The 25,713-nt window shown below is 35.9% G+C and overlaps 1 protein-coding gene across 1 annotated transcript; it reads left to right on the top strand.

Annotated features, from left to right (window-relative positions):
• The first annotated feature begins 497 nt into the window (after positions 1 to 497).
• Positions 498 to 25,614, top strand: LOC110484082 (protein SIX6OS1). The gene is made up of 18 exons (XM_077783761.1): positions 498 to 665; positions 1,190 to 1,246; positions 1,561 to 1,617; positions 4,545 to 4,671; positions 8,253 to 8,342; positions 11,710 to 11,897; positions 12,370 to 12,412; positions 12,825 to 12,945; positions 14,041 to 14,135; positions 18,078 to 18,217; positions 18,703 to 18,782; positions 20,804 to 20,889; positions 20,983 to 21,047; positions 22,100 to 22,167; positions 22,522 to 22,661; positions 23,180 to 23,315; positions 24,757 to 24,814; positions 25,412 to 25,614. Exons 2-18 carry the CDS (start codon positions 1,198 to 1,200, stop codon positions 25,612 to 25,614), a joined length of 1,746 nt encoding a protein of 581 aa, XP_077639887.1. The 5' UTR covers positions 498 to 665; positions 1,190 to 1,197.
• Positions 25,615 to 25,713: the final 99 nt, after the last annotated feature.

Here is a 25,713-nt window from a genome sequence, read left to right as displayed (position 1 = left end):
ACTATTTTTTTTTTATATTAAGGAATTATTTTGGATTTTTTTCACATGATGTGAAAGCAAAAATGTTCCGCCTTGATCTGTGGCTTGAGGTAGTATTTCCTAGTATTTTTCTTAGTATTTTCAGAAGATTTTTTTTTTTATTTGCTACCTTAAGTGGTTTCAAGCACTAGGAACCAGGATTTCAATCTTTTAAATACATTTGGTAAAACTATTATCTCTTTCTCGGAGTTTTTATCGCAGCCTGTGCTAATCCAGTCATTTGGATTAGGTGTTCTGATCCTCCCTTGACTACGAGACAAATTCATTTCTGTCGAACACCCAGCGTTTTAAACGCTGCCTTCGCCCCCTCCCGCTTCCACAGCTTCAGTGCTGCAGGATGTAGCCCTAATGCCACTTTAGTTCAATTCTGCAGTTCTTTTCTATTCCACTTTATCCTGGATTAGGATCTCATCCTCAGCACCAGTTTGTCGTGGCTTTGCTCCTCTCGCGGTGTGGTGAGGAAGACACCGTGGGACAATTAAAGCCCGGCCGACTTCGCTCACTGTTAATGCACCAGAGCTAACGAGCTGTGTCCAGAGCATCCTGATGAACGGTGTTTGCATCCCTTTTAGAGATCGCCAGCATCCCCCAGCTCTAAAAACTGAATTTCTGCACACAGCAGCATGGTACAAACAAAAGAAAGTATTTGTAACAATCCATTTTCCATTTAGTGAGAATATCGTCTTTAATCACACTTAACATTCCCACACCTTTGATTTAAATGGACTTGGTGGTTGTACAGGAGGAGTGTGCAGATGCTACAGGAGCCTTTCCATCAGCAGCACTGCAGTCCATGGGCTTAATAACCAGCTGGAATACGGGCTACACATTTTGTAGACAAACGTCTCTCCTTGCATTCTTCATTGCCTTTTGAGAACATTAAGCCTCTCGAACAGAACTGCTCCAGGAGCAACGCTTTACCTAAATTATATATGTCCTTTCTCCCTAACCGTGGTTTAGACTCTTACAAATCCCTTACCACCATTAGTGGGAAATTTGGTTCCACTAGATAGTAATTCAAATGCAGTTAAAACTACTTTTCTCCCTTTTATGTTAAAATGTGTGGTATTGTCTTGCAATTTTGGCTTGTTTATTGTATCAACAAGGCTTTTGACTGTGTAAATCCTTGAATTGCATTTTTCTTTTGAAGTTTAAGCAATGAGTGACGACGTTTCGACCAACTTGGACAAAATTCTGGTCAAGCTTGGTAGGTCATTATATCATACATTTTTTATTAACAATTACTTATGCACTGCATACAGTGATATTTTCTGCTTTTAAATAGTTATACTAACTCCAAATAAATGTATAATATTAAGCTTTTGTTCTTTGCTTGTATAATGTTAGCTGTGAGGCTGTGGAGAGGAGTCCTGACAGCTATTTAATAGTAAAATTTCTATTTAGATATTTTGCTAAAATAATTGTTAATCAGAGTTTGTGGAATTAATGCTGCACAGCATGTTTGTTTCACAGCTCCACTCATATATATGTATATAATTAAGGGTTAATTTTCTTCTTAAGCTTCCCAGATAGAAAAAAACCGCAGTGCTAAGGAACATGTGGATCACCAGATAAATTGTGAGTAGTGACAAATTATCATTTTACTGGATGCTGAACACTGGTTTTGTTTCATCAACCCTGGGACATGCTCTGTGTCTCGGGGGCGGAAGCGGGATAAACAATGGAAGCTGTCCCGTGTCCTGCTCTCACCCTGCCTCATCTTTAGCCATCAATACTCGCTCATTCTCCCCAGCAGACTTTGCTTTTGCTCGCGACTTTTAGCTGAGGCTGCTCAGCTGCCTCATGGACAGCCAGTTTCATGCTGCGCCATTTCCTGCTCTGACTCGGCAGCTCCTCACAGTCACTGGCAGCCCTTTGATTCAGCTGTGCTTGCTCAATACATCTGCCACTTGCCTCCCTTTCTTTCTTCATGTTTTTTGTTCTTTCCAGATTTGGACCTCTGCCTCACTGCATCTTCTCTCTTTCTATTTCCTTAAAATAATGAAAGTTCTCTCTGTTGCTACTACGTACTCAAGCCTTGTTCTTCTTTTTCTGCAATCAAGCAGCTGGTTATTTTATTTGAAATTCAAAACAGTAAACCCAAAGAGAAAGTCTTGCTCTGCATCAAATTTGCTCTCTCCCAGGGCTTACAGACAACACAATAATATGGACTTATGTCTGGACTGATTTTTTTAACCATGCTACTATGTGGAATCGCTTCATGTCTGAAGAATAGTTTCTCTACCACAATCTGAGAACATCTGTGCTCACCTCTGGTACTTCGTAGGTAGATATTCAAGCACATAACCTCCATTAAAAAAAAAAAAGAAAGAAAAAGAAAAAAAAAAAAGCAGAAGAGAAAATTCTGGTCTAATTGGTGCTAATTGGTGTTCTTTTTGATTATAACATTTCTAATAATCTTCACTGATACGTCCAAGTACTTATTCATTAAGAAGATTGTCACAATTAAATTGAAACACCTTAAACATGAAAACACCTGTAACACTAAATCTGACACACCTTGGACTCTGTTTTAACTCTCCAGTCACACAACTGAACCTTAGAGATAAGGCTTTTCTTAACATTTATGCAGGCTTAGGGTAAGTGCTCTTAGGGAAAATCTGAAGGCTGTGTAGTAACATGGCATAGCTTCTTTTGTGTTCAGAGATACCTAAATATGTGTAAACACACAGCCAACACTCAGGCTTTTAGCAGTTTAGGTTAAGTCTTCCAAAAACTTAGCAAAATATAGTAACAGTGATGTAATTTTATCTCTATGTGAGTATTTCTTGGCAGATGAACAGCTGTAGCATTTAGCCTTGGACTTTTGGTGTGAGATTTATCAGGCTATTTGGCTACAGTCCCTTTCTTACCAGTGGAGGGAAACAGGCACTTTTAGGGTGGGATTTACTTTATCCTGAAGAAACAGTTTGAAGTGGGTTAGATAAAGTAAACTTTAGAAGTGTCAGCTTGTCTCAGCTGGGTGTAGCTGCAGCCAAGGGTGTGCTGCTCTGGAGAAGGTCCCTGCACTACTAACACTGGGTGAGATGGATCTCACAGGGTGAGTTGAACAGCTCACAGAAGTGTTTATCTAAAACTTTAGTAAAGTTTAGTAAAAAGTACTAAATGTGAAGTGTATATTTTGTTAATGATGTTATGTTACATTTTGGTAAATCTCAAAAAGTCGGCTACAGGGTTCTGCCATACTCAGCTGTTTATTTACTGAAATGAAGCCATGTCAGTTGTCCAATATTTATGCTTCATTCAAGTTACTGACTTTAGATATTGAAAATATTAAGAGACTGAAGATAGCCCAAGGATAAGCCAAGATATTAAATTACATTGAGAAATTTTTGCTTTTCACTGACTGATATTTCTCTGTGGGAAGTGGTTTATTTTCTGTTATAAATGCAGGTGCTATAGATGCTGTTGAAAATTAATATGTAGCAAGTAGTGCAAAACCAGAGCCAAAATTCAGGATGAACTGAAACTCCAGAGCAGTAATCCCAACTACTCAAGACCCACCTTGCATCACTAAGATGCTCTTCCCTATGGAGTAGATGAGGAAAGGGCAGGATATGATTGACTTCTATGTAGGGCCACCTACTATGGCATTTAGTGCTTCAGGGCAGCAGTGATAGCAAGGGATGATTTAGCACTGTTAAATCTAAAATCTTCCATAGAAAAAAAGAATAAAAAATGCAGAGAAAAAAAATTCACCAAGTTGTGCCTGTTGCATTACAAGGTGAGCATGCATGATAGCTCTGACAGCTTTTACTTGTGAAGAGAGCACTGATTATGTTAAATTACATGGATTCTTCTCTAGCCACTCATTCAGAAAGAGTTATCAGCTGTCTGCTGTCAGAAGACGCAGAATTAAGATTTTTGCCTTAAGAATCTTCACAAATATCATAGTCCTTGTGAAACTGCCATAATGCACTTTTTAATTAATTAACCTGTGTCCTATACCAATTTATCAGATGTTACATTCCTACATTGAGTAAAATTCCTTTTTATTTTGATTTTTCTCTTTCTGTTTTCCACTAATTGCTTATATGCCTTTTGTGATGATTTTATTTTTCCTTTATTGTAGTCAGCTTTCCCACTCAGAATATTTGACGTTCTGGGCTTCTGCAAAAGAAAACAAATGTTTGAAAGAATCTCCTGGTTCTGGCTAGAGAGTGAGGGGTGTTTCAGTGGGAACACTGAACTGGGGAATACCACTAACAGTTACTTCAGTTCTATACAGACTGGGGATTCAGAAGCAGCACAAATCATGGCAGTCTCACAGTATGAGATGATAATTGAAGTACTCACCACACAGCTGAAAATCCCTATGTTTTGACTCCCTTTGTTGTTACCTTGCTTAACTGCAGGCTGTCCACTCACCTGGCATGATGAAGTTTTTTGGAAGGAATTTTTAATCATTCTAAATGTAGTCATTTTATTTCATGGATTTGTTGAAAATGCATTAATATACTTTAAAATTTATTTTTTAATTTCAGTGTGCACTGCAAAAATTGCAGAAAAGAAGAATCAAATTGCTTGGTTGGAGGAAAATATAAAAAAAGGCAATGAGGCACTTGCTGATTTACAAAAGCAGAATGAGAGCAGCAAGAAGCTCTGTGATGCGTGAGTATGAAAGAGCCTGAACTCTGAGCTGTGGCTGGCATTAAGGAAGTCAGTGAGGAAGGAAGGAAAAAATATGTGTGGGTGTGTTCTGACAGCAGTGATGTTAAAGAAAACTTTATTATTCTCCTGTTTTCTTAAAAACTGTAAATCTTTAGGTATAAAAATTACAGTATTACCCATCTGCTGAAGAAGAGTTCTAGAAAAGCAGACTACATTTAGTTTTGGGTTAGTTTTCATTAAAATCCCCAGTTTTTAGAAGATCACAGGTACTATCTTTGCAGCATGCTAAAGTATTCATGTAGTAAGGTAATAGAAGCATAATTTTTCTACAGCTGGATGCATCTGAGTTTTGACCAATATTAAGAATGCTGTTAAAAAAAAAGACTTCCTAAAACTGAACATTTCTATTCTTTCTTCACAACATGTCTCAAGTTACTTTTTGTTCTATACTTATTTTCACACAACATGTGCCATAACTGCCTCTCCATACACATGTGTGTGCTTCTGCTGGCAGATTCCAGTATCACTTTTGCTCCAGACTGCAAAATTTGGCACAATCTTTGGATGAATGCAATGGGCTGCCATTCAGAGTTTTCCTTGCATAAATGTTTGTATCAGATAATTAGTTCAAGTTTTAAATGCTGATTGCTTTTGGATCTTAGCAATTAGAAGCTTTCCAAGACACAGTTTAGCTACAAGGAGTTTTATCTTCCTGTAATTTTTAAAAATTAAAACTTCAGGTGTTTGCAAGGGTAGCTGACAAGGCAGATCTATATTTGACAATACAGAGAGTTTGTCCCAGGTGACAAAATTCAGCAGAGTTTTCCATTTCTCCACAATCTGACTAGTTCCTGAGAAGCTGGAGATTTGTTGGCAAAATCTGTTTTGATTTCTTACAATTCTATATCTAAAAGTAAGTACTTCAATAAAAATATCTATGCCATACATTAGAATTTTTTTTACAATGTGAGTGGAGAATGTGGGTGTTTCTGAGAATAAAGAGGGAAGTAAAGATGGCATTGGGGTTCTTTCTAGCTTTATTTTTAACTCTCAGAAAGAAAAAGAAAGAATGGAATCATTAGTGAATAAAGTGAGTGTAGTGGCTGGCTTATTTGAATGAATTGCCATTCAATACTGATTTGTAGGTTTACCATTAAATGAGTTGGGAAAAGATCTGACCTTGGTACAAAAATTCTATTTTTCCATTACATTATGATCTTGCCTCCAGTGTAGTATAGAATGAACACTTACACAAGTTTATGAAACTATCCACACTGCTTCCTTTGATATCTTTTTGAAGCTGCAAATCTGTTTGCAAATGACAAACTGTTAAATGATGCAAATGAAGGAGTAAAAAATTAAGGGTAGAACTAAGGATCTGATCTAAATTTTAATCATTTAATTCAATGGGTTTTGGCTCAAGTCCTACAAAGAATAATTAATGGCATTAGTGTAAAGAGACTGAAAATGAGAAGTGACTCATTAATGAATACATGTATTCATAGAAGGACAATGCTTGCAGAAGAGTAGAGACTTTGTGTCTTAAATTATTGGAAATGTCATTTAACGACAGACTGAAAACTTCAATAAACAAGCCCTGGCTATAAGATCAGACAATTAGAGCACTTACACTGTAGAATCACCCCAAACTTCTAAAATTTATTCTAGTTGACACTGCATCTATACTGGACATGATTCTAATGTTGGTTTAGTAAATTCAGATACTGTTTTGGAGTCACAATCAACCTCACAGCTGACTAATTGCCAGTGATAGAGCTCTATAGAGCTCTCAGAGAAACAACGTTTTGTCTGGGTTGCAAGACATTATGAGTACATTGAAGCAGGTTCAAAGACTTTGAACAAAATACAAGATTCTTATATTCAGCAAGTCTAGAGAAAATATGATATATGGGATAGATGTATTGGGATAATACTGTGTTTTCTGAAGAAATCCATACTGGTCTATGTAAAAAAGACCTGAAGACAGAAAATGACCCAAATGAAACATATTTTTAACATATTTTTAGACAAGTGATGACATTTTGCTAATATTTAGTTTCTTGAAGGATTCAAACTAGAAATGTTGATCCCAGAGCAGTAAGAAGGGGTGAAATGCTGCTGCTGAGGGAACTGATTCAAATTTTATTGTTTCTCTTATGATTTTTAAATTTGGATGCAAGGATGGTGGGATTTAATGGAAATAGAAGATAATTTAAAAAAAGCCACATGAACTCAGAATGTTGTTAGTTAGGAAAAGAAACTGTTGTCTTGTCCCAAGACAGACTACAAGATAATTTTATTGCTTTCAGAGTAGTGTGGTTAAAGATATTTTCTATTCTCTGGCTGATGAAAAGAAGGACAAATAAATGTGATACTACCAAGGACATCCATAAGACAGTGATGCATTTTGCAAACAAGTAAATGAGCTGCTTGAATCCTGCGTGCCTGGTTGTGTTCACAAACCACTGTTCTTGTATCACATGTTTTTTCCACATCCACAGAATAGATGTGAACAAAAAATGTAACTCACAACATGGCTTGTGCTCTGATTAATAAAGTCTCTATGAATTTTACATCTCAGTTTTTTTTTCCTTCTGAAGAAATTAATGGAGTTTTCTGAGTAAAAGAACATAACAGTGTCTGGTGTGCAAGTGCTTTTTAATCTAAGTATGTTGGTTTCTGCTTTTGCAAAAATCTGACTCTTTTGAAATTCAGCTTCCTGCTGAATTTGCAGTAGATATGGTGAAGCAACATTTTGTCGTTCCACTTTTAATCACCAGTGGTGTCCAACAATTTGTGCCAGGAGTGCTGGAGTGGTTCATACTTCTTATACCTTTTTTTTTCCAGACAGGATTTTTTATTTTCAAAAACTTTTGAATATGCTTCTCCTAGAGATCACATCTGAATTTTCACTTGAATCACAAAATCTATCTACTTGTTTTTCTGGTATTCCCATATCCAAGGCAGAGGTATCTCTAATGCCTGGATGTTGAGAAAGTCCTGCTCTTCCAATAGTCCTGAGTGTTCCATGAAGCTGCTCTGCCCTCAGTGCCATCTACAGCATCCTGCTGCAGGAAAGTCACTGATGCCTTCTGAGCAGGACTTGCTTACCAAATGGAGGGAATTCTGAGTTTGTAACTGCTGCTTGCATTTAGGTGTGAGATGGGTGCTGGTGATACTGGTGAGAATGAAGTTGTGGGTGTCTCCAACAAGAAGATTCAACATATCTAAAGGATTTATTGATGGTGATGTGTTGAGGACCTAAAATGGATTTAGATTACTTAGCATTAGCTCAAAAAACTTGTGAAGTTCATTCCATTAATTTCTTAAAAAGTGCTTTGTAATGTTTCTTAATTTTAAATATTTTCTTTTTTCTTGAATTTGCAGGTTTAAAATGTTAATAAAATAAATGTATGCCTGCAAAAGATTTCTGTACTAAACCTATTTGTATTTAACTTTCAAAAAATTAATAAATCATTTCTAAGCTATCTAAAGTAACTAGGCCTTTTCTTTTCTAAATGTTTTTTTTACTAAGAAAGACCACTAATATACTTTTATTTTTTTGTTTACTTTGTCCACAGCTGGAAGCCCACCTATACAATTCTTAAAGAGCATGGAGAATATTTGAAAACTGAAATGAAAGTTTTAGAGGAAGCTACAGAAAGCGAGAGGTATCTATGATCACATGAGATAAGGTGTCTAGCAGTTGTACTGACTAAACTGATCTGCAAAACTAGTGCTGTCTGCAGGAAAAAATTGTTGCAAACTTTTCAGTTTATAGTCACTTATAAGTGACTGAATAATTGAAAGAATTTTTTGTTTACATTACTATGAGATAATATTTTATTTTGTATGATAAAATACGAATTCTTGAAACTCTGTTGCTTCCTGAATGCCTATTACAATTTTTCAGAACATTGTACAGTTGCCTATAGTTTCAAGAAAAGCCCAATAAATAAAAACAATTAATGTTTTCAGGTAACAGTTAGAAGCATTCAGATAATTCTATTATTTTCCTTATTTTTGGATATAAATTGCATAGCATTATCAGAATATACAAATCAAGTTTTTGTATACTGTTGTATATTCTTCAAAATAACCACAAAGCATTCAAATTCAGTCTTAGGTCCTGAAAAATGAGTAAGTGGCTCAGAAAACCTGGTCTAAAATAATTTTAAGACTAGTTGTGGGCAGGCTTCTAGTCAGCATTAATTGCAAATTCAATTCTCTTCAGTGAGTGGAATATTTCATCTTCATTAGTTAGACTTGGCATTTAAAATAAATGATGAATTGTGCAATGTAGCTGCCTACAGTCAATGAAATAAAAACAGACCCTGAAGATTCTCACAGAAATGTTTCAAAGGTGCTGTGCCAAGGTAGCCCTCCAAAATTTTACTGAACAAAGTAAAACTGATCTCCGGTTTAGGGAGGCTGCTCACCTGCCCTGCTCTGCCTGTAAGGGGCTGGAGGCTGCTGGCCCTGTGGTGCAGAAGTCATGGCAGACCCCTCCAGATAACTAAATACCAGTTAAGAGTTGTAAATTTAGGTAATTTAAAACATTGGCTTTGAGATTTTTGTAATCATTCTTTTTGCCAGTTGCCCAAGACAGCAGAAACAGCATGCCTGAGAGCCTTTAATTAACTCACTTAGTAGCTTATCTTTCTTCTTCCTGTTCAGAGCTCTAAATTTGGTGAAAAATAAGGCTAAATTTGCTTTCTATGAGTATATGATTAAGCCTTTTTGGCTTTCACTAATTTGAGCTGACAAGCCAAAGAAGCATTACTTTTAAATTGCTTCTTTAGATAACTAGTTTCAGTTCCAACATGAAAGTGTTTGATCTGTTTTCCTGAGCTTAATTGTAAGACATCATAAGTACAAATCACAAAATAAATTTAATTCATGCATTTTTTAAAAACTATACCCCAAATATAGTCTCTCTGCATGAAAGCATTTGATGATATGTTCAAGTCAGCAAGATGTGCATTCAGTAAATTCTAGATATTTAAATTAGGAAAAAAAATAAGTGTCTTTAGAACTTTATGAGTTGAATGTTCTTTTTCTTCTGGCATTTGGGGGCACTGAGGACATGCTGCTTTAGATGGAAAGATGTGTTTTAAAGATGGGCAGATCAGTTCATGTTTAATTAGGCACTTATAATGGAGGTTTATAAAATGGTCCACATTTTTTTGTTGTTATTGGTTTCAAGAACATATAAGAATGCATTTATGAGCTGGAAGTTCATCCTGAAAATAAGCGATATGAAGAAGGAAAAAGTAATAAATTGCTATCCACATAATGTTCAGGGGGTTGGGAGTGCTGCCCTTTTCCTGTTGTAATTAGATTAAAACTTTTTCTGATTAATCTGAACAGTGGTGAATTCTACATAGTCTGTGTTATCTGCATGAACTGCAGGATGTAAATTACTTGGAGAAAATATTAAAAATAGTCATGATTACTTAGGACTACTATACTATATATGGCCACAAATATTATCTGTGAAAAATAGATTTTGGGAAAAGAATATGAAGTTTTAGGATTATATTCACAAACTTGAAATGCACCTGTTACAACAAATTATTTTACTTATTTATATTTATGATTTAAATCTATTTGTAATGCATTCTGAGTTTATTAGCAAATTTATTTTTGATCAGTTATTCCTGTAACATCTATTTAATTAAATAGAACTGAATATTTTTCATATTTCATATCTGAAAAAATTTGTACAGTATACAGAAATATTAAGTAAATAAAAAAAAATTAGATTCCTAAGACCACCTGTGTAGAAAACCACATAGATTAGTGTAATTTTCTATGTGAAATTTGGGAAATATCAATTCACAGTGTTGACCTACAACTTCTCTCCCCTAAATTTTAACATTCCATTTAACAGGAACTGTTGCTTGGAGTGTAGTTTGATTCGAAAATTAGAATCTGACTGTGTTTTGCCTTGTGAATTTGTTTTCCTTTTGTAAGAGCAGAAGATTTTGTATTGAATTTAGACATAAGTTTTTCTCTCTGCCATTACATGGCACAGCCAGTGGGCAGCCAGGACTCTCAAGTGCAGCCTTTCAGTCATGCTGCAGTTAAATGATAAATAGCAGTTTGAGATAAAATGTGTTCCTTAAAGGGAAGTCCCATGTGCTTTGCAAGCTGTTCCTTAATGTAGGGGCAGGTTAAGAAATGGGTTTCTGGATTTAATTGCTTTTATACACCATAGTTTTTTCCATAAAGGAAATTCTTGCTAATCCTTAGGTGTATTAATAATTTAATTTTAAAAAATTTGCCTCTTCATTATTCACATAAGCTTTTCCTGCATTAATTGATGTTGCCTACTCCAGTAATTCATAGCTATGTGCTCACATGATGTCAGTGAAGTTACATTTAGTGTAACATTAATTTACAAGGCATCCCCACAAGAAGCTGAACATTCTGGCTCTTTGCCACTTAAACATTTAAGTGTTTGCTTAACCTTAAGTATGAATAGTCCTGTTGTTTCAGTGTGACTGATGTGTGTGTTCAAGGCTTCCCTGAGTCAAACAGAGATTACTCAGCATCTCCTTGGAGGCAGTTCTTAGTCCAGTGTTGCACCAGACTGCTCTAAATATGGGAGGTTTGGCCAAATTCTCTTCCACTGTGACTTTGATCCAGCTCCACTGAAACTGATGGAATTGTGCCAACATGCACCAGCAGAGACTTTGGCCTGCCATGAGTTTCATGATAATTACACAGGCAAAAACACGTTTGTCATCTACCAGGCTGCCTTTGAATGTAGTATGGTCTACATTCCCTTCAGAACAGGGAGATTTGGCTGGTTTTTACATCATGACTATTCTCTGTTACATACAGCACAGTCTTCCTTGAATATAGCTGGGAAATAAAAAAATTAAAGCCAAATATTGCCATATTAAATATAATCTGACTTTTCTTCCTATGATGGCAGCAAATTGACTGAGCAGATGCCACAAATTTATATGTTTTTTTTCTTATAAACAATGGTTTCTTGGGAAAAAAATTAAATTGCATGTATCTTTATAGGAAAATATATGAGGATTTCATAACCCAGTGTAGAATGACTTTGGAGGAACAGCACAAAAAATATACAGAAACTGCTCTTGCCCAGAAGTATTACCAAAAAAAGGAAGAAGTTGAAGAAATTCAAAAGAGAGTTTTGAAACGCCTTGAAAAATACAAATGGAAAGAAGATGCTTGCTTGGATATCCTGGGTACTGCTATTGTCAATGCTTTTGTAATAAAGCCTTTTGGCAGTGCACTGCACATCAAAAGTGTCATGCAGAAAACCTCCAATTTTCTGAAGTTTCCTTTAAGCTAATAAAATACATTCTCTTCATCACACCATTTTTAGAAAAAAAACCCCAAAACCTGTAGCAAATAAGAATTTAGATTATACATACTGATAGTGCTTCCTCTGAGCCATAAATGTAATGGGGAGAGCTTTGTCACTGAACTTCTTGGGGTAAAAAGTTCAAAGATTTCTTTAGATCGAGCCTCTCAAAATTATAAATTTAATTTGCATCACTTTTCAATGCTCTTTTTAATGCCATTACTGTTATACTGCAATTTTTGTTATCTGTACTAAGCCAAGATAAATGTTCCTGATCTATTAATTTGTCTTGTACTTGTTTAAGAAAATTGATTTGTTAGTTAATGATCTGAAAGCAAATTTTATCTTTGCAGAGGCTGTTCCTTTTACATCCATAAATGATTGGGCTGTACACATGTATCCTTGATTTCTAGTGTTTGTTCAGTTGTCAGGAAAGGAGTTTTATATTTACCTATCACAACTTTCTATTAGAAAATACAGTAATTATTTATATATTTATGTTTAGAGTGGCAGCATTGGCATTTCTCTGTGAGGAAACTGGAGGTCAAATTCAGCTATTCAGTTTGAATTTATGGGAGCATTTTGGGGAAAGAATACAAAATTTCATTTAATAACATATCCATCAAACTGCTTCATTTAGGAGAAGCTTAATAGAAGTTAGAGTTGAAGATTTGCCAAGGAAATGCAGATTTATCAGAGCTTCCTGTACCTCTAGAATTTGTGTTATGGCATAGAGAAGTCAGGGATCTGATGGCATCCCTTGCTTGATAAAATACATTGTTGTAAAATATATTCCATGACATGGAAGTGCCTCTATGAGGAAAAAAACACAGGAAACCTTGCAGCTTGCTGAAGCTGCTGCACAGGAAACCATCAAACTGGAAAAAGAAGCAGAAGAATTAAAAACAAAAATTGACTGCTTAAAAGAGGTAACTGTATATTAATTTTAAATTATATAAATATGTATTATATATGTGGTCATACGTAGCGTTGTTACATTTTCTGAAACATCAAAAAAGTAGTGTATTTTCAAGCTCACAGACCAACAGGATGATCTCAGCCTTATAATTACATTTCTGTGGCACCACACGTGTTTGCTTAGAGCAGAGGGGTCCATGAATGTGAAGGCTCTTACAGCTTCCTCTCTGCAGCTTCTGCTAAGGCACCGTGCCACGATGACTTTGGTGTCAGCTCAGGAGAATACACTTGAAAATAGATCAGGGCCACTCCTCAGTGAGCCCCAGGGCTTGAGTGTGCAGCTTTCACAGGTCCTACTAGGTTTTTAAGGGTTTGTATTTAACTAAGTATGCTTTACAATAAGAATAATGGAAATTCCTTCTCCCCTTATTTTTTTTTTCACCAAAATACATATGTGGGTATGTAACACCCAGGAATAAAACTGGCTGATTGACTAGGAGAAATGCTGATTCCAAAGGGAGAATCAGAGGGATTTTATCAGTACAGAATTTGGACCTACTCCTCTATAAAAGGTCTCTTCTAAGCCTGAGTAGCCCAATCTTGTAAAATTTTAGTAAATGTCATGGCATTGCATCTGGGTGCTTTTACCCATCTGCCTGGAGCAGATGATCAAGGACTCCTTTACTGCCTCGTGTTGATAGCAGTATGTTTTGCACAGGTGTTTTTTCTATTTCTATTCTGTGATCCTGTTTGACACTCCTAGATCCAGGTTGAAGTTCCCAATGTGGTTTATGCTGTGTAAACAGACAGGAAGAAGGGATGTGGTGAATTTGTTCATAGTTGTGAAAGAGACCATGTAAAGAGCTCCAGGTCCTGACATTTAGACCCATGCTCCAAAACTTCTGTGTTTATTGCAGTAGTTACAGTTGATCCAACGAAAAATATTGCCTCTTTTTAACCTTGTTCTCCTTATTTCTTCATAACCTTTTGGCTACAAAAACTACTACTGAGCACTGAGCCGTCAGGTTTAGAAAACTTTTGCAGCATGTAGCTAAAATGCTTCAAGTTTTGTCAATTTTTATGCCGTTTGTTCTTTATCTTTTAAGAGCTTCAAAGAGACTAAAGAAGATCAAAATAATTCTGAAAAAATTGAAGGAAAAAATCAGAAAAGTCTTGAGAAGCCACAAAAATTTAAAGAAAGGTACACTTCAAAATTATTTTTTCCCTTGCTTTTATCCAGAATACTACATCAGTATTTACACAAAGACTGCTACAAAACACAGATTGTTGTTAAATAAGGACTGGCAAGCTTCTCTAATTCTGGTCATGTGATTAAATTATGTAATTTAAAAAGTTTTATTTTTCTGGGGGTTAAGATAGTGACAAGTTTTGATTCTTGGAAGCTCAATGTATCTGGACACATGCTATAAAAATACTTTGTAGAAGCATTTTCTCCTCAGCTACTGCTGAGAGATCTGTGTGAGTAGTTTTTAATGCAACTACTGTGACTGTGCAGTCAGAGATAAAATAACATTAACTCTACTAAATATATATCTTTGGAAAAGAAGTCAGAGTTCCACATGTCAGTTGTCTTCACCTCTGAACTACTTAAGAAATTTAACTCTTAATTTAGTTCTTAAAAACAAGCATGAGTGAAAGTTTCATAGACAGGATTAATGGCTTAGTAAATTGGTCAGTGATCATTTACATCTGGGACTCACTTTAATTTGAGCTCAATTACAATGACTGAAAATCACCATGAGGACTATCTTGCACTTATCTGGAGTCCTTGTGAATGTTGAAATATCTCCTGTTGAGCTGGCACTTTTAGACCAAAATCCATTTTAAAGCAAAAAGGTATCTGAAAGACTTTGTCTAAGTGATTTTATATTATGGTGTGCTTGAAAAAGAATACTTTTAGGGTTTTAAATAGGCCTTTAGTGGAACATATCTATAAAAAATGTAATTTTAGTAATTCCTAAGATTTTTTTCACAGGTGATCATTTCTTTGTGGTGTAGCCTTTGCACCCATTTTACCTTCTCATGTAAGATTTTTGTAATTGGCAAGAACAGAAATATGGGGAAACAAGAAATCCCCCTGGTTTTAAGACAAGGTAAAAAAAAAAGATGGAAAGCATTCTCTTTGAATTTTTGAAGAAACCCATGTGTGTTCAGTCTGCAGAACACAAAATACCAGTTAAAGACCTGCTGTAAGAGGCAGAGATCCATGCTCTGGGTAGGAGGTGTAAGAATCTCTCAGTGAGGCTCCTCGTGGTAAGGAGTCCATAGGGTGCCCTTCCAGACCTGCCATTTGTACATTTATTTTCCTGTCACGGAGTCTTGCTTCTACCTTCACCTGAAGTTGTGTATGTTCCACAACATAAAGGCTTGTAGAAAATGGCATGAAATTGGTTTCTTAATATATTTTCTGACATCAGTGTATTAAAAAAGCCTTCACTAGAAAGCGTGGTAGTGACTGCCTAAGTAACTACTGGTGTTAAAAATGGGTGTATTATGAAGCTGTAAAATAAACAAACAAAAAAAAAACCTCTAGGAAAAAAACCCCACACAGAAACTGTGTATTGAGAAAATGAGCCATAGGAAATAAAACCTTTGCAAACTAAAAGCAATGTGCAAAAATACAACAGCAGAATGTGGGTACCAAAGGCAGGAGCTTCTTTTGAGTTGTCCAGCAGCCACTACAAAGTTACTACTGAGCAAAAAATCTTTGTGAAGAAGGGAGATATCTTCATCTTCTGTCACAAAAGAAGAAGAAATAAAAGGGAATTGTATTGTGATTCTCCATGAAGTAGTCCAGACCAGCATGAAACCAGCAGCACCAAGGGAAAGAACTAAAGAGAGGAATGAAAACACTGGGCAGAACACTGTACAGATTAATATCCATGAAAAGCTTTAGAAGGCTTCAAGCCCAGAAGCCAACTTACAAGCCAATTAATACATGCTGATATACATGTTCTGCCCGGGGCAGCAGGATGGCAGTGAGGACTGGTCCTTTAAAAAGCCTGGAACATTGTTTGCATCACTTGGGTCTGGCCAGCTGCTGGTAAGGAGTGGAAAACACAGATTCCTCTGCTCTTACGAGCTCTTGACACTGATTCATAGCTCACCAGTTACATGCAAGCACCACAGTTTAATTTCCTTGACAAGCACCACAGTTTAATTTTCAAAGCAAGAGTTCTCCTCAATCACCACACAGGATCAACTCTTTTGAAGCTCTGGCCTTGATTTCTCAATTAGATATTCCATTTCTTACATAGAAAGGCTGGTAGTTGAGCTGTGCTATGGCATATATAGTGTTCACTCTCTATTTTTTGTAAAATGGTTGGGAGAGATTTAATTCCAGGACTCTGAAATTCCTTTCCTATTTGTCATGTATTAATTTTGTCTCTTACTTTCCAAATGAAAGCTTTTTGCTACATCTTCACATAAAAGAGATTATTGCAATACTTGCAATAATGGTGGATTATTGCAGTACTTGCAGCATCTTTGCATCAGAAGTGATTGACTTCTACTGGTCAAAGCAAAAACTTGATAATACAAATCTTAGAAAAGTACTTACTAAGTTGTTTCTGGATATCTAATGTAAACATATATGAAGAGCCAACTCAAAAGAATGCTCCTGATGAGAATACTGAATGTGGTTTCAGCAACTGTAAATACCACAGAAGCGGTGTGATTCTTCATATGTATAATGAGATACACTTGATTCTTGTAGTGGAAATTAATATTAATCCTTGGGTTTCTTTATGCTACAGAGAAGAAAATACTACTAAGGAAATGTCAATTTATTTTGTTTTTCTCTTTGCACTTTAAAAAACCCCTGCAGTATGGATCAGGAGGAAGAGTTTTTATCTACTCAGATGTCTACTAAGAATGAAGTAGAAAAAGAAGACAAATTATTATTTTTGTTGCTGCAATTTGGATTGTCTTGAGCTTCATGATGCAGTTTTATTTTTCTCCCAGTAGTATTAATTAATGTCAGAGAAGATGTTAATGGTTTATATTTCAATACTGCTTTTGACTCCCTGCATCTGAATTTACAGATACACCAGCCACACACATCTTGTTTTCTGTAGTATTCATTCTTAACACAGGTTTATCTAGAACTGATGTAACTGAAAGATTTACTTTGGTTTTCAGTTTTTTAGGTGGTAGATGTTTTGTACACTTTGTTCAGTCTCAGTCCAGCACAGCACCAGGTATAAATGTAACTGCAAGAGAAAATAGAGATAAAATAATGTCCTTTTCATCAGAGACACTTGGCTGAGGTGCTTTCAGGGTTTTATGAGAGCACAGTTCACACAGTTCACATGTATGCATATGAATTTAATGTGTCAGGTCCTTACATTTAGCCAGTGCTTCTCAGTGGTGTTTTTTAATTAGTGTTGCTAATTTTACGCCACACTATCTTATCAAGTGTATCCTATATTTTATCTTATTTCTGTTTATGGAGAATTCCAAGAAGAACAAAAAGATTGACTCAGATCTTCATTTGTTCCGAACAGCATTGTTCAGTCAACTAGAAACCAGATGTTGTAGCTAGAAGCACAGAGGCACTAAGCAGGAATGCCAGAGAGAAAATAAAATAGAACTCATTATTCTAAAAAATAGTAAATGTTCCTGTGCCAAACAGCCACTTTACTCTTCATTGTTCTGCTAACCTTTGTCTTTCTGCGCTGTAAAGGCTATTTACCCTACACAGATAATTACCCCACAAGTGAAAACACTTGCTGCAGTTTTCTCTTTTGTGTATGTGTAGTGTGAGTATTCCAGACAATCTCAGAGACAGAAAAAGTTGTTTTAAATGTGAAAATGTGATTTCAGAACTACAATAATGAGGCACTTTGATTAAAGTGTAAAACTCCACAATACTAATACTTTTCTTTGGTACCGACAAATTTAAGCCAACAACGTCCTTATGATTAGCTTATTACTCCTTTTATGGCTTCTTTTTCAGAGATATTCTCTCTCTGATATTATTTAAAGAAAACCTCATTTTTATCAGCTACTGGTTGACAACATCCAATCTCCTTGAGAATTCCACTTATTTGAAGCAGTTATATTTTATAATTTCTTTTCTTTTGCAATGATTAATTTTTCTTTTTAATTTAAATTTGTTTAGGGTGTTTGAAGAGAGTGAACATCCATCCTTGCCAAAGGAGAAACATCATCTCTATAAAACATTGCATGTCCCACGCATTCCTTGGAAATTTGTCCAGTCTGTGCAGAGTTTTAGATCCTCAAAGCAAAGACCAGAAACAGGTGCAGTGTGTTCAATGACTTTAGTGAGCATTTTGGGTTGTTTTTGTGCAAAAGAATGGCAAAGTGATGATAACAAATCTAGTGAACTGCTGAACTACTTATAGTTGAAGCCAGGCTGTCAATGGAAGTTGGGTGCTTACCTTTTTTTATGTTCTGGAAATCTTGTGTGTCTGATTTCTCCCTTATCTGTGCAATGAGTAAAGTAACATGACAGATACACACATTGTGTGCTGTCAGAAGCATCTGAAAACAATTTGATCTCAAATCTAAAATACCTTTATACTGTTTGCATTAAATAGTAATGTAAGTACAGTAAATATTAAACAACTATTATTCATTTGATACTTTCATACTTTGTGATGAGTTTCTTTTTGCTCTCTATTAAAAGGAAAATTTATAAGGTTTGTTCCCAAATTCTGTTTAACAGTGCCTTGCTTTGGATACTTCATCTTATTGACAATATTATGTAATATTTGTAAATTTAGGGAGAAGAGAAAAAGAGAAAGCAGCAGAACTTTCAGTGGCCACCAGCAGTTCCTCCAGTCTTGCAGAAAATTTATCACAGGTGTGTTGCTCTCCCACTGGTAAAAATAAGAAGTTATATAGTCTGTTTTATGTGGTTGTTTAAATTTAAAACACTTAAAATACACTTGATGGTATTGTATCTTACATAAAACCTGTTAGCACTGTAAATTGATAATCATGATAATCTGCATTTGCTTGGTAATCACAGAAAAAAAATCTTTCTTTGGTACCTTTCCATTCTAAAAATATCTATGTTCTTACAAAGTGCATTCTAAAGCCAAAATCGAGGTGGACCATCTTACCAATTCCTTTTTTATAACAGAGATTTAAAATCACCTCTGTAGATTCTGTATGTAGCAAATATTTGGAATTCCAAAGGAGAATCAGAATCTTCTGTTACTGATGAATCATGAGTCATCTACTCCATAATGAAGGGTTTCATAAAGGACTGAGTGTACAGGACAGCCCACAGCTAACAGCTCCATTGTGAGGCTTGACTAGAAACAGAAATCTGGGCTGACAGGAATAAAACCATGAACAGCACTCCTTGGTGCACTGCAGGAGCCTACAACTCTATTTTCTATATCTCTCCCATAAGAATATATTTACTATGACATTTTTGAAATGGTGAATTGTAGCTTTATTCAGATACAATATTTTTTATTCAAATAAAATAAACTAATCCAGAAGAAAGCTGGAGGTACAACTTGCAAAGTTGTGAAAATTGCCAATAGTTTCATGGTGATTCCTATGAATGTGAGACCATTCATAGGAGCAATAGATTGTTAAAGTATCAAATGGAGAAATCAGAGGAGGTAAGGCCATAAGGGGTAGAAGAGTTTGTAACTGTGTTTGCTGTGCAGGAACTTGGGCAAGTTTCTATCTCTAAACCATCTTTCTAAGGGACAGTTCATTGGATCTATTTAAAATCAAGATTTAATGGACAACAAAAAATCAGGTAAAAAAGTTAGCATAACCAGTTGTGATTTTCTTAAGGATTACAAGGGAAATGAAGATTGAGGTGAGTGAATCACTAAATAGTTTAGAGTGACGCCTGTGTGGAAGACAAAGCCTTCATCACAAGACAAGATGAAGGACAGTGACAGGACTGAGTGGGACAAGACCAGAAGAAATTTCAAGCAACTCTGATTCGTGACTGGCTTAGGGGGTTGGACATGATGAGAATGATGGAAGGGCTGTTGCCAGGGTAATCTAGAGATGAGGCTGGGAGTCTGGGACCTAGAATTGCACTTAGACAATTGTAGGAAGCAGTAAGTCAAGGTTAAGAGAACTTTAAGAAAGGGTGATGGCAACAAGGAAAAGAAGATGGAGTCTGAGGAAAAATACAAAGGTTGGAAGAAAGAAGATTGCTATGCTTCAGTAAAGGTGTACTGTACACTGCAGGAGTTGAATGGCAGGCAGATTCTGCAGAACCAGCTCTTTTGTCCCCTACCCTGAATAGAATTCAGTTTAATACATTTCTTAATTAAAAATAAACAAGAACTAGACACTCCCTGTAAAATAATGTGTTATTTGATGCTGAGGCATAGATTCCTCGCCCTGCCTGTAAGGCACAAATATATGCTACATAGAAGAGTGATTGCTTCTGCTCTGATGAAAGCCTCTGAGGTGGGAGTATTTTCATGTTTTCTGCAGTCTTTGAATCCTCACATGAGACCTGTGCTGGTTGAGACTGATGTGGATGCTCAGAGGCAGAGCCAGGCCTGGCCCCAGCTCTTTCTGTGCTCCCAAGCACAAGCAACAAGGCTGGAGCAGCAATAAATCTGCATGAAGTTTGTAAATGGCATTGCACTATTGGTGTTACAGAAATTAATCACATTTAGTTATCAGTGCTGTGACTAAGACTTCATTAAAAAATTAGCACATACAGGGTACCATGCTGTCAAAATGCAGGTGAAACAAAGAAAAAGTTTTTACATTGTCTGATCCTTAATTTCCAGTTAAAAGAAGGGATTTCCACAGTCTAAGGAGAAATCAGAGTGATATTGTTGAAGTGACAATTGCACTTGCTACCTCATTTGAGTTTTTTCTGTCTTTTAGATTATTATTGACACTGCAGCGACTAATCACTCACAAATCACCCAAGTTCCATCAATAGTAAGCATAAAAAAACAAGAGAAATTCAGGTAACTTTTCATTAATAAAATAGTTTTCATTCTTGAGGCTGGGGTTTATGGAAATAATTCACATTTAGACAAACATTAAACTTTGTCTTTTAGACTGTCAGATCTTCCAAAGCAGTTGACTTCCAATCAACAGTTTGAGAGTGAAAATGAAGTAATGGGTAAAGTACTACTGTCATTTTTTTTTTTTTTTACAAGGTTGGATCATATAGTTATAAACTATGATATTCTAGGGACCAGATATTCATTCTGGCATTGAGAGGGCCACAATTTGCATTTATTTTTCACATTGATTGTTTGGCTCAAAATTTGAGTATGGCAGAGAGTCAGAGTCCTAATTCAAATAGAGAATTAACTGCTCAGTAGTGTGGTATTTAGTCTGCACTTACCATTGTAAAATGAAATCCAGTCTTAGCATCTAGCCAGAAGGCATGAGAAAATGCAAAGAAAAGAAATATAATAAACCCAGTAATTTAGGTACCTTGAAGAATCAGATCAAGTTTATTAAAGATGAAAATTAACTGGAGAAAAACATGCAGAATGCTTACAGAAAAAAGTCAGGGTAGTTACAAATACATCTGTAGTTTTTGAAATTACAAGGAATTGAGCTGCACTTTAAGTATTTGTTTTTCTAATAGAACTTCTAATTTAGATAAATGGAAAAGATTATAGCCTAGATTTTTTTACAAAGAGAACACTGAAACATAGAAACATAACCCACAGTGCCTGAGACATAGCACAGTCTGAAGCTTGGAGTAGAAACTCTGACAGCAGAAAGTGTGATAATGTTTCTTCTCATTTCTCATCCTGACTCTTGCCCAGTTCTTTAAACTACACTTCATCACTGTCACATGGATGTGCTTTTTATATTGTTTCCACCTGGTTTCTATTGACTATTAGCACTCTCAGAGGGTAATAGCTGGGGTAGACAAACACAGCACTCTAGGGAACAATGGGCAGGTTTGAAGAACACACCAAACCACAAGCAGCAGCATGAGTAATGCTTTGACAGCAACGAGTGGCAGAACAAGAGGTAATTGTTAGGACAGAGCCACAAAGTGGGTTCTTAAGAAAACCACAGTCAGAACACTTCCTTACCATTAGCAATGCCAAGCTAGTGAACTTTTCTCAAGGATTCTCTCCCAAAATGTCATCTTTATGTGTCTGTTTAAAATGCTGTTATAATACAGGCAGTGCTGTCTTTTTTGTGCAGCAAGCCAGGAGGCCAAACATGTTGATGAAGAAGCACATGAGCATATGGACTGTTCGTTCATACCTCAAGTAAGAAAAGCATTTCTTATGTCATAAATAAAAAGTTTATTTAGATTAGTCAAAGTATTTTGACATATTTGATTCAGTTGGCAAGAAGCAAGTCTCAGAAATTGGTAAAGTGTCAATGGGTTAATAAAATTTTCATTTATGTGAGCTGATCAAACGTTTTGAAAAAAGTCTGCATTTAAAACTCACTTCTTGCACAGAACTATAAATAAACAGGCTCAGTGCTGGCTCCTGAGAACATATTTATAGTTAAATAACATAGTTAAGTAACAGAGAACATATATTTATAGTTAAAAGGACTAATGATATTTTGGGAAATGTTTTATGTTACAAACATTGTTTATTTATTTTTAATAGGATGTGCACACAGGCTTTAAGCCAAATGAAGATAATCCTGACACAGAAGAAGACAGTGCAGAACCTTTCTTAAGAGCTCCTAAAACACCTGACTTAAAGGGGAAAAACCCACACTTCTCAAAAACATTTCTATTTGACTCGTATGATTTCAACTTTTGTTTTTATTCTGAGCAAAAAGTTGTATTCACGCTTACTGTATAAGTATTTCTGCTCTTTTTGAAAGATACTAGTGAAATAATTTTCTAGAAAACTCTTCTGAAAATTTTCAGATTTTTTTTCCTGGGTTGTGCTTGGTATTTATTAAGTGTTTTTTCTTAAAGTATTATTTCCAGTTGAAGCTGTTTTGAATAATCAGTACTTTGCTTAGAAATATATGAGGCACATTGTCTTTTCCTGCAGTAATATTTATCACTCTGATTTCGATCTTTAACAGGCTTTTTGATTTTTTTGTTAAGAGGGCATGGATTTGGTAAGAATACCACCTCCCTTTACTATAAAGAATTGTGTTATCTGTTCTGTGATAAAAAAAGCAATTATTGATGGAAGCTATGGGGATGTAAAAAAAGTGAAAAAAGAGAAACAGGAAAAAATAGAAGGAAAAAAAGCCACCTACGTAATTTAAAAACTTAATATAGTTTCTATCTTTCTGTATTTACAGCATTCAAAATTTAGGTTGTGAGGAAGGAACATCAAAATCTCCTGCTTTCTTTTCTCACATGAACTTCTCCCAGAAGTCGCCTGGCTTTAATTTATTTGGTTCTTCTCTGTTTGGAGCACAAAATTCATCTGATGAGGTAAAAATGATTAATTGTGAATATTACATTTCCACAAAGCAAAATGTGTAAACAAAACAGCATTGACACTGAATGAGGTTTTTCAGATTGGTTATCTTTGCAGCAAATATTTTTTAAATGTCTTGGTTACTTTTAAGCTTGGTGTTCTTTGAAAATGTTTAATTCCCTTCCTGACAATTTTCCTGACAATCCCTCTATGATGACTTCTAACCAAGAATGAATCTCTCTCATATGGATCATGTGCAAATATACAGTGACTCAGTTCACCAGAAGGCTCCTGGTTCAGTGTTACAGTGCAAAATTCAAGTTCTCTAGCAGACTTCACAATTCACATGCTTCTCATGTGTGGTTTTGTCTTAATGAAGTGAAGAACAGTGAGAAGGGAAGAAAGGACAATCTGTTAGGGTTACTGAACAGCAAATATGGATTAGCTATACTCAAATGGAGGAGCTAGGCAGGCAACTAAATGGATCAGGGAGTGGAATCCAGGTCTTCCATTTTCTTTGCAGATTCCCTAACTCCAGTGCTCTAGACTAATTTTCCTCTCCTGGGCTATGAGGTAGATAATTATGGATCCAGGATAAATGTGTACGTAGGACAGGGCTTAGGTATCACTGGGGACTGTGGATCCAAAATCCATTATGCAAATGAGGGATCTGAGCCCAGGTAGCTCCTGTTGCAGGGGGTGTGCTCAGTCTTGTGGTTACTGGCTGGAAGCTGAAGCAGGGATTTTGAAACGAAAGCACCATTTTATTCTGGGTTTGGCAAGATACCTGTGGTTGATATCTCATAGCATGAACTGTGTGTAGGAGAGAACACACTGGTGTGTGGTTTGTGAATTGTTTAGGAATGAGGTGGGTTTTTAGTCACCCTGTGCTGTCAGAGCCCACACTGTGTTGTGCCTGCTCAGCAGCAGAAACCAAGAATTTACCAGGCTGTAGCAGATCTGGGATTCTTTGAAGTTAGATGAGAGTTTTGAGGGGCTTCAGTATCTATTTTAAATCTAAGAACTCATTATAAAGTGACAAGTGGTTATCCTGCTACTCTTTCTCCCAATATGAGGCCCTATTCAGTAGGAATTATTTGTGCTGTTGCTTGGTGATTTTATAAAATGTCGCAGATTTGAATAATTTTTAATATTTTTAGTTTAAAAAACCAGCAGTAAGTCGGGTCAGCTTTTGGACTGTTATCAGTCTTCTTTTTCCCTAGAAGAATGGAGGAAGGGTGTTTGCAGCTGCATGCAAATACCATAAAACCCATTTGATCAAAGAACTTACCTTGCAACTATAGGGACTGATAAATACCTTTAAATCCAGATTTTGTAAAGACTGCTGACATTCACTGAGACAGTGCTTTTCTCACTAAAGCAAATACATATCAGCATTAAAGTTTACTTTTTGCCTTTCTCACTTGTTAAATAAAGAATTTGTTTACATTTCAGACAGAGGAAAATTATTCTGTGGGAAACCTGAACTCTCTGTCCCCACATGAAGATATTGGTAAGTCTGAAACTCAGATGTACTCTTCTGCTTGTGTTCCTATGACTGACAGGCTCATGATCCAGCTTAACAGAGCTCTTTTCTCTGAAAGGATGTTCAGTTGTGATAATGTAGCTCAGTGGTTTATTGTGCTCATTTGTGTTTTAACTAAGTCTTTAGCCTACATCTTGCCCCGTATGTTGGGCTTCAAATGTCTGATGTATCATGGAAAAGAAGAGGTATGAGAAATAAAGAAATAGGGATAGTGTTAGGTGTGTTTAAAGCAAAAGGAGAGGATTTACAAAGAAGAAAAAGTCCAGTTATTTCAATGATTGATCACATTTTTCTCTAAGTAAACACTTTTGCAGATTCTGTTTGCAAATACCTCTGTTGCAAAAGGTACCATGCAGAAGTGTTTTGTTGTTCTAAACCATTCAAGTGCTCCACGCTTTATTCCATGTCAATTCTAATAACCCCTGGAAATACCATCTCTGGTGCAGCAATAAACACACAACAGTAGGGTGATATTGGCACAATATGTTAATAAAGAAGCATGTGCTGAATGCAGTATTCTCTCAGATTTAATCTAATAACAAATATTATATGTATTCCACATAGGAAGCTTCTTTGGGAAACCAGAAAATGAGGATGCATTTGTCTTTCCCTTCCCCTCGGAATCAACTTCTCATGCATTTGGAGATGGAAAAGATGATGTTAGTTTTTCATTTGCATTTGGACAGGATCAGAGATCATCACAGTCTCCTTCTACGAAAGGTTTTCATTCTTCCACACAAAATACAAAGCCATTTACATTCTTTTGAATACCTTTGACTTCCTTTTAATTTTTTTTCCTACTTAGCCTTGACAAATGTTTCCAGTTTCTTGAGTTAAAGTACAACGCATTTCTTCTCCTTCCATTT

This window comes from Lonchura striata, chromosome 6, assembly GCF_046129695.1.
Source record: "Lonchura striata isolate bLonStr1 chromosome 6, bLonStr1.mat, whole genome shotgun sequence".
Taxonomy (NCBI): domain Eukaryota; kingdom Metazoa; phylum Chordata; class Aves; order Passeriformes; family Estrildidae; genus Lonchura; species Lonchura striata.
The sequence above is the reverse complement of the archived record's forward strand: the minus strand, read 5'-3'. Positions and strand labels throughout refer to the sequence as shown.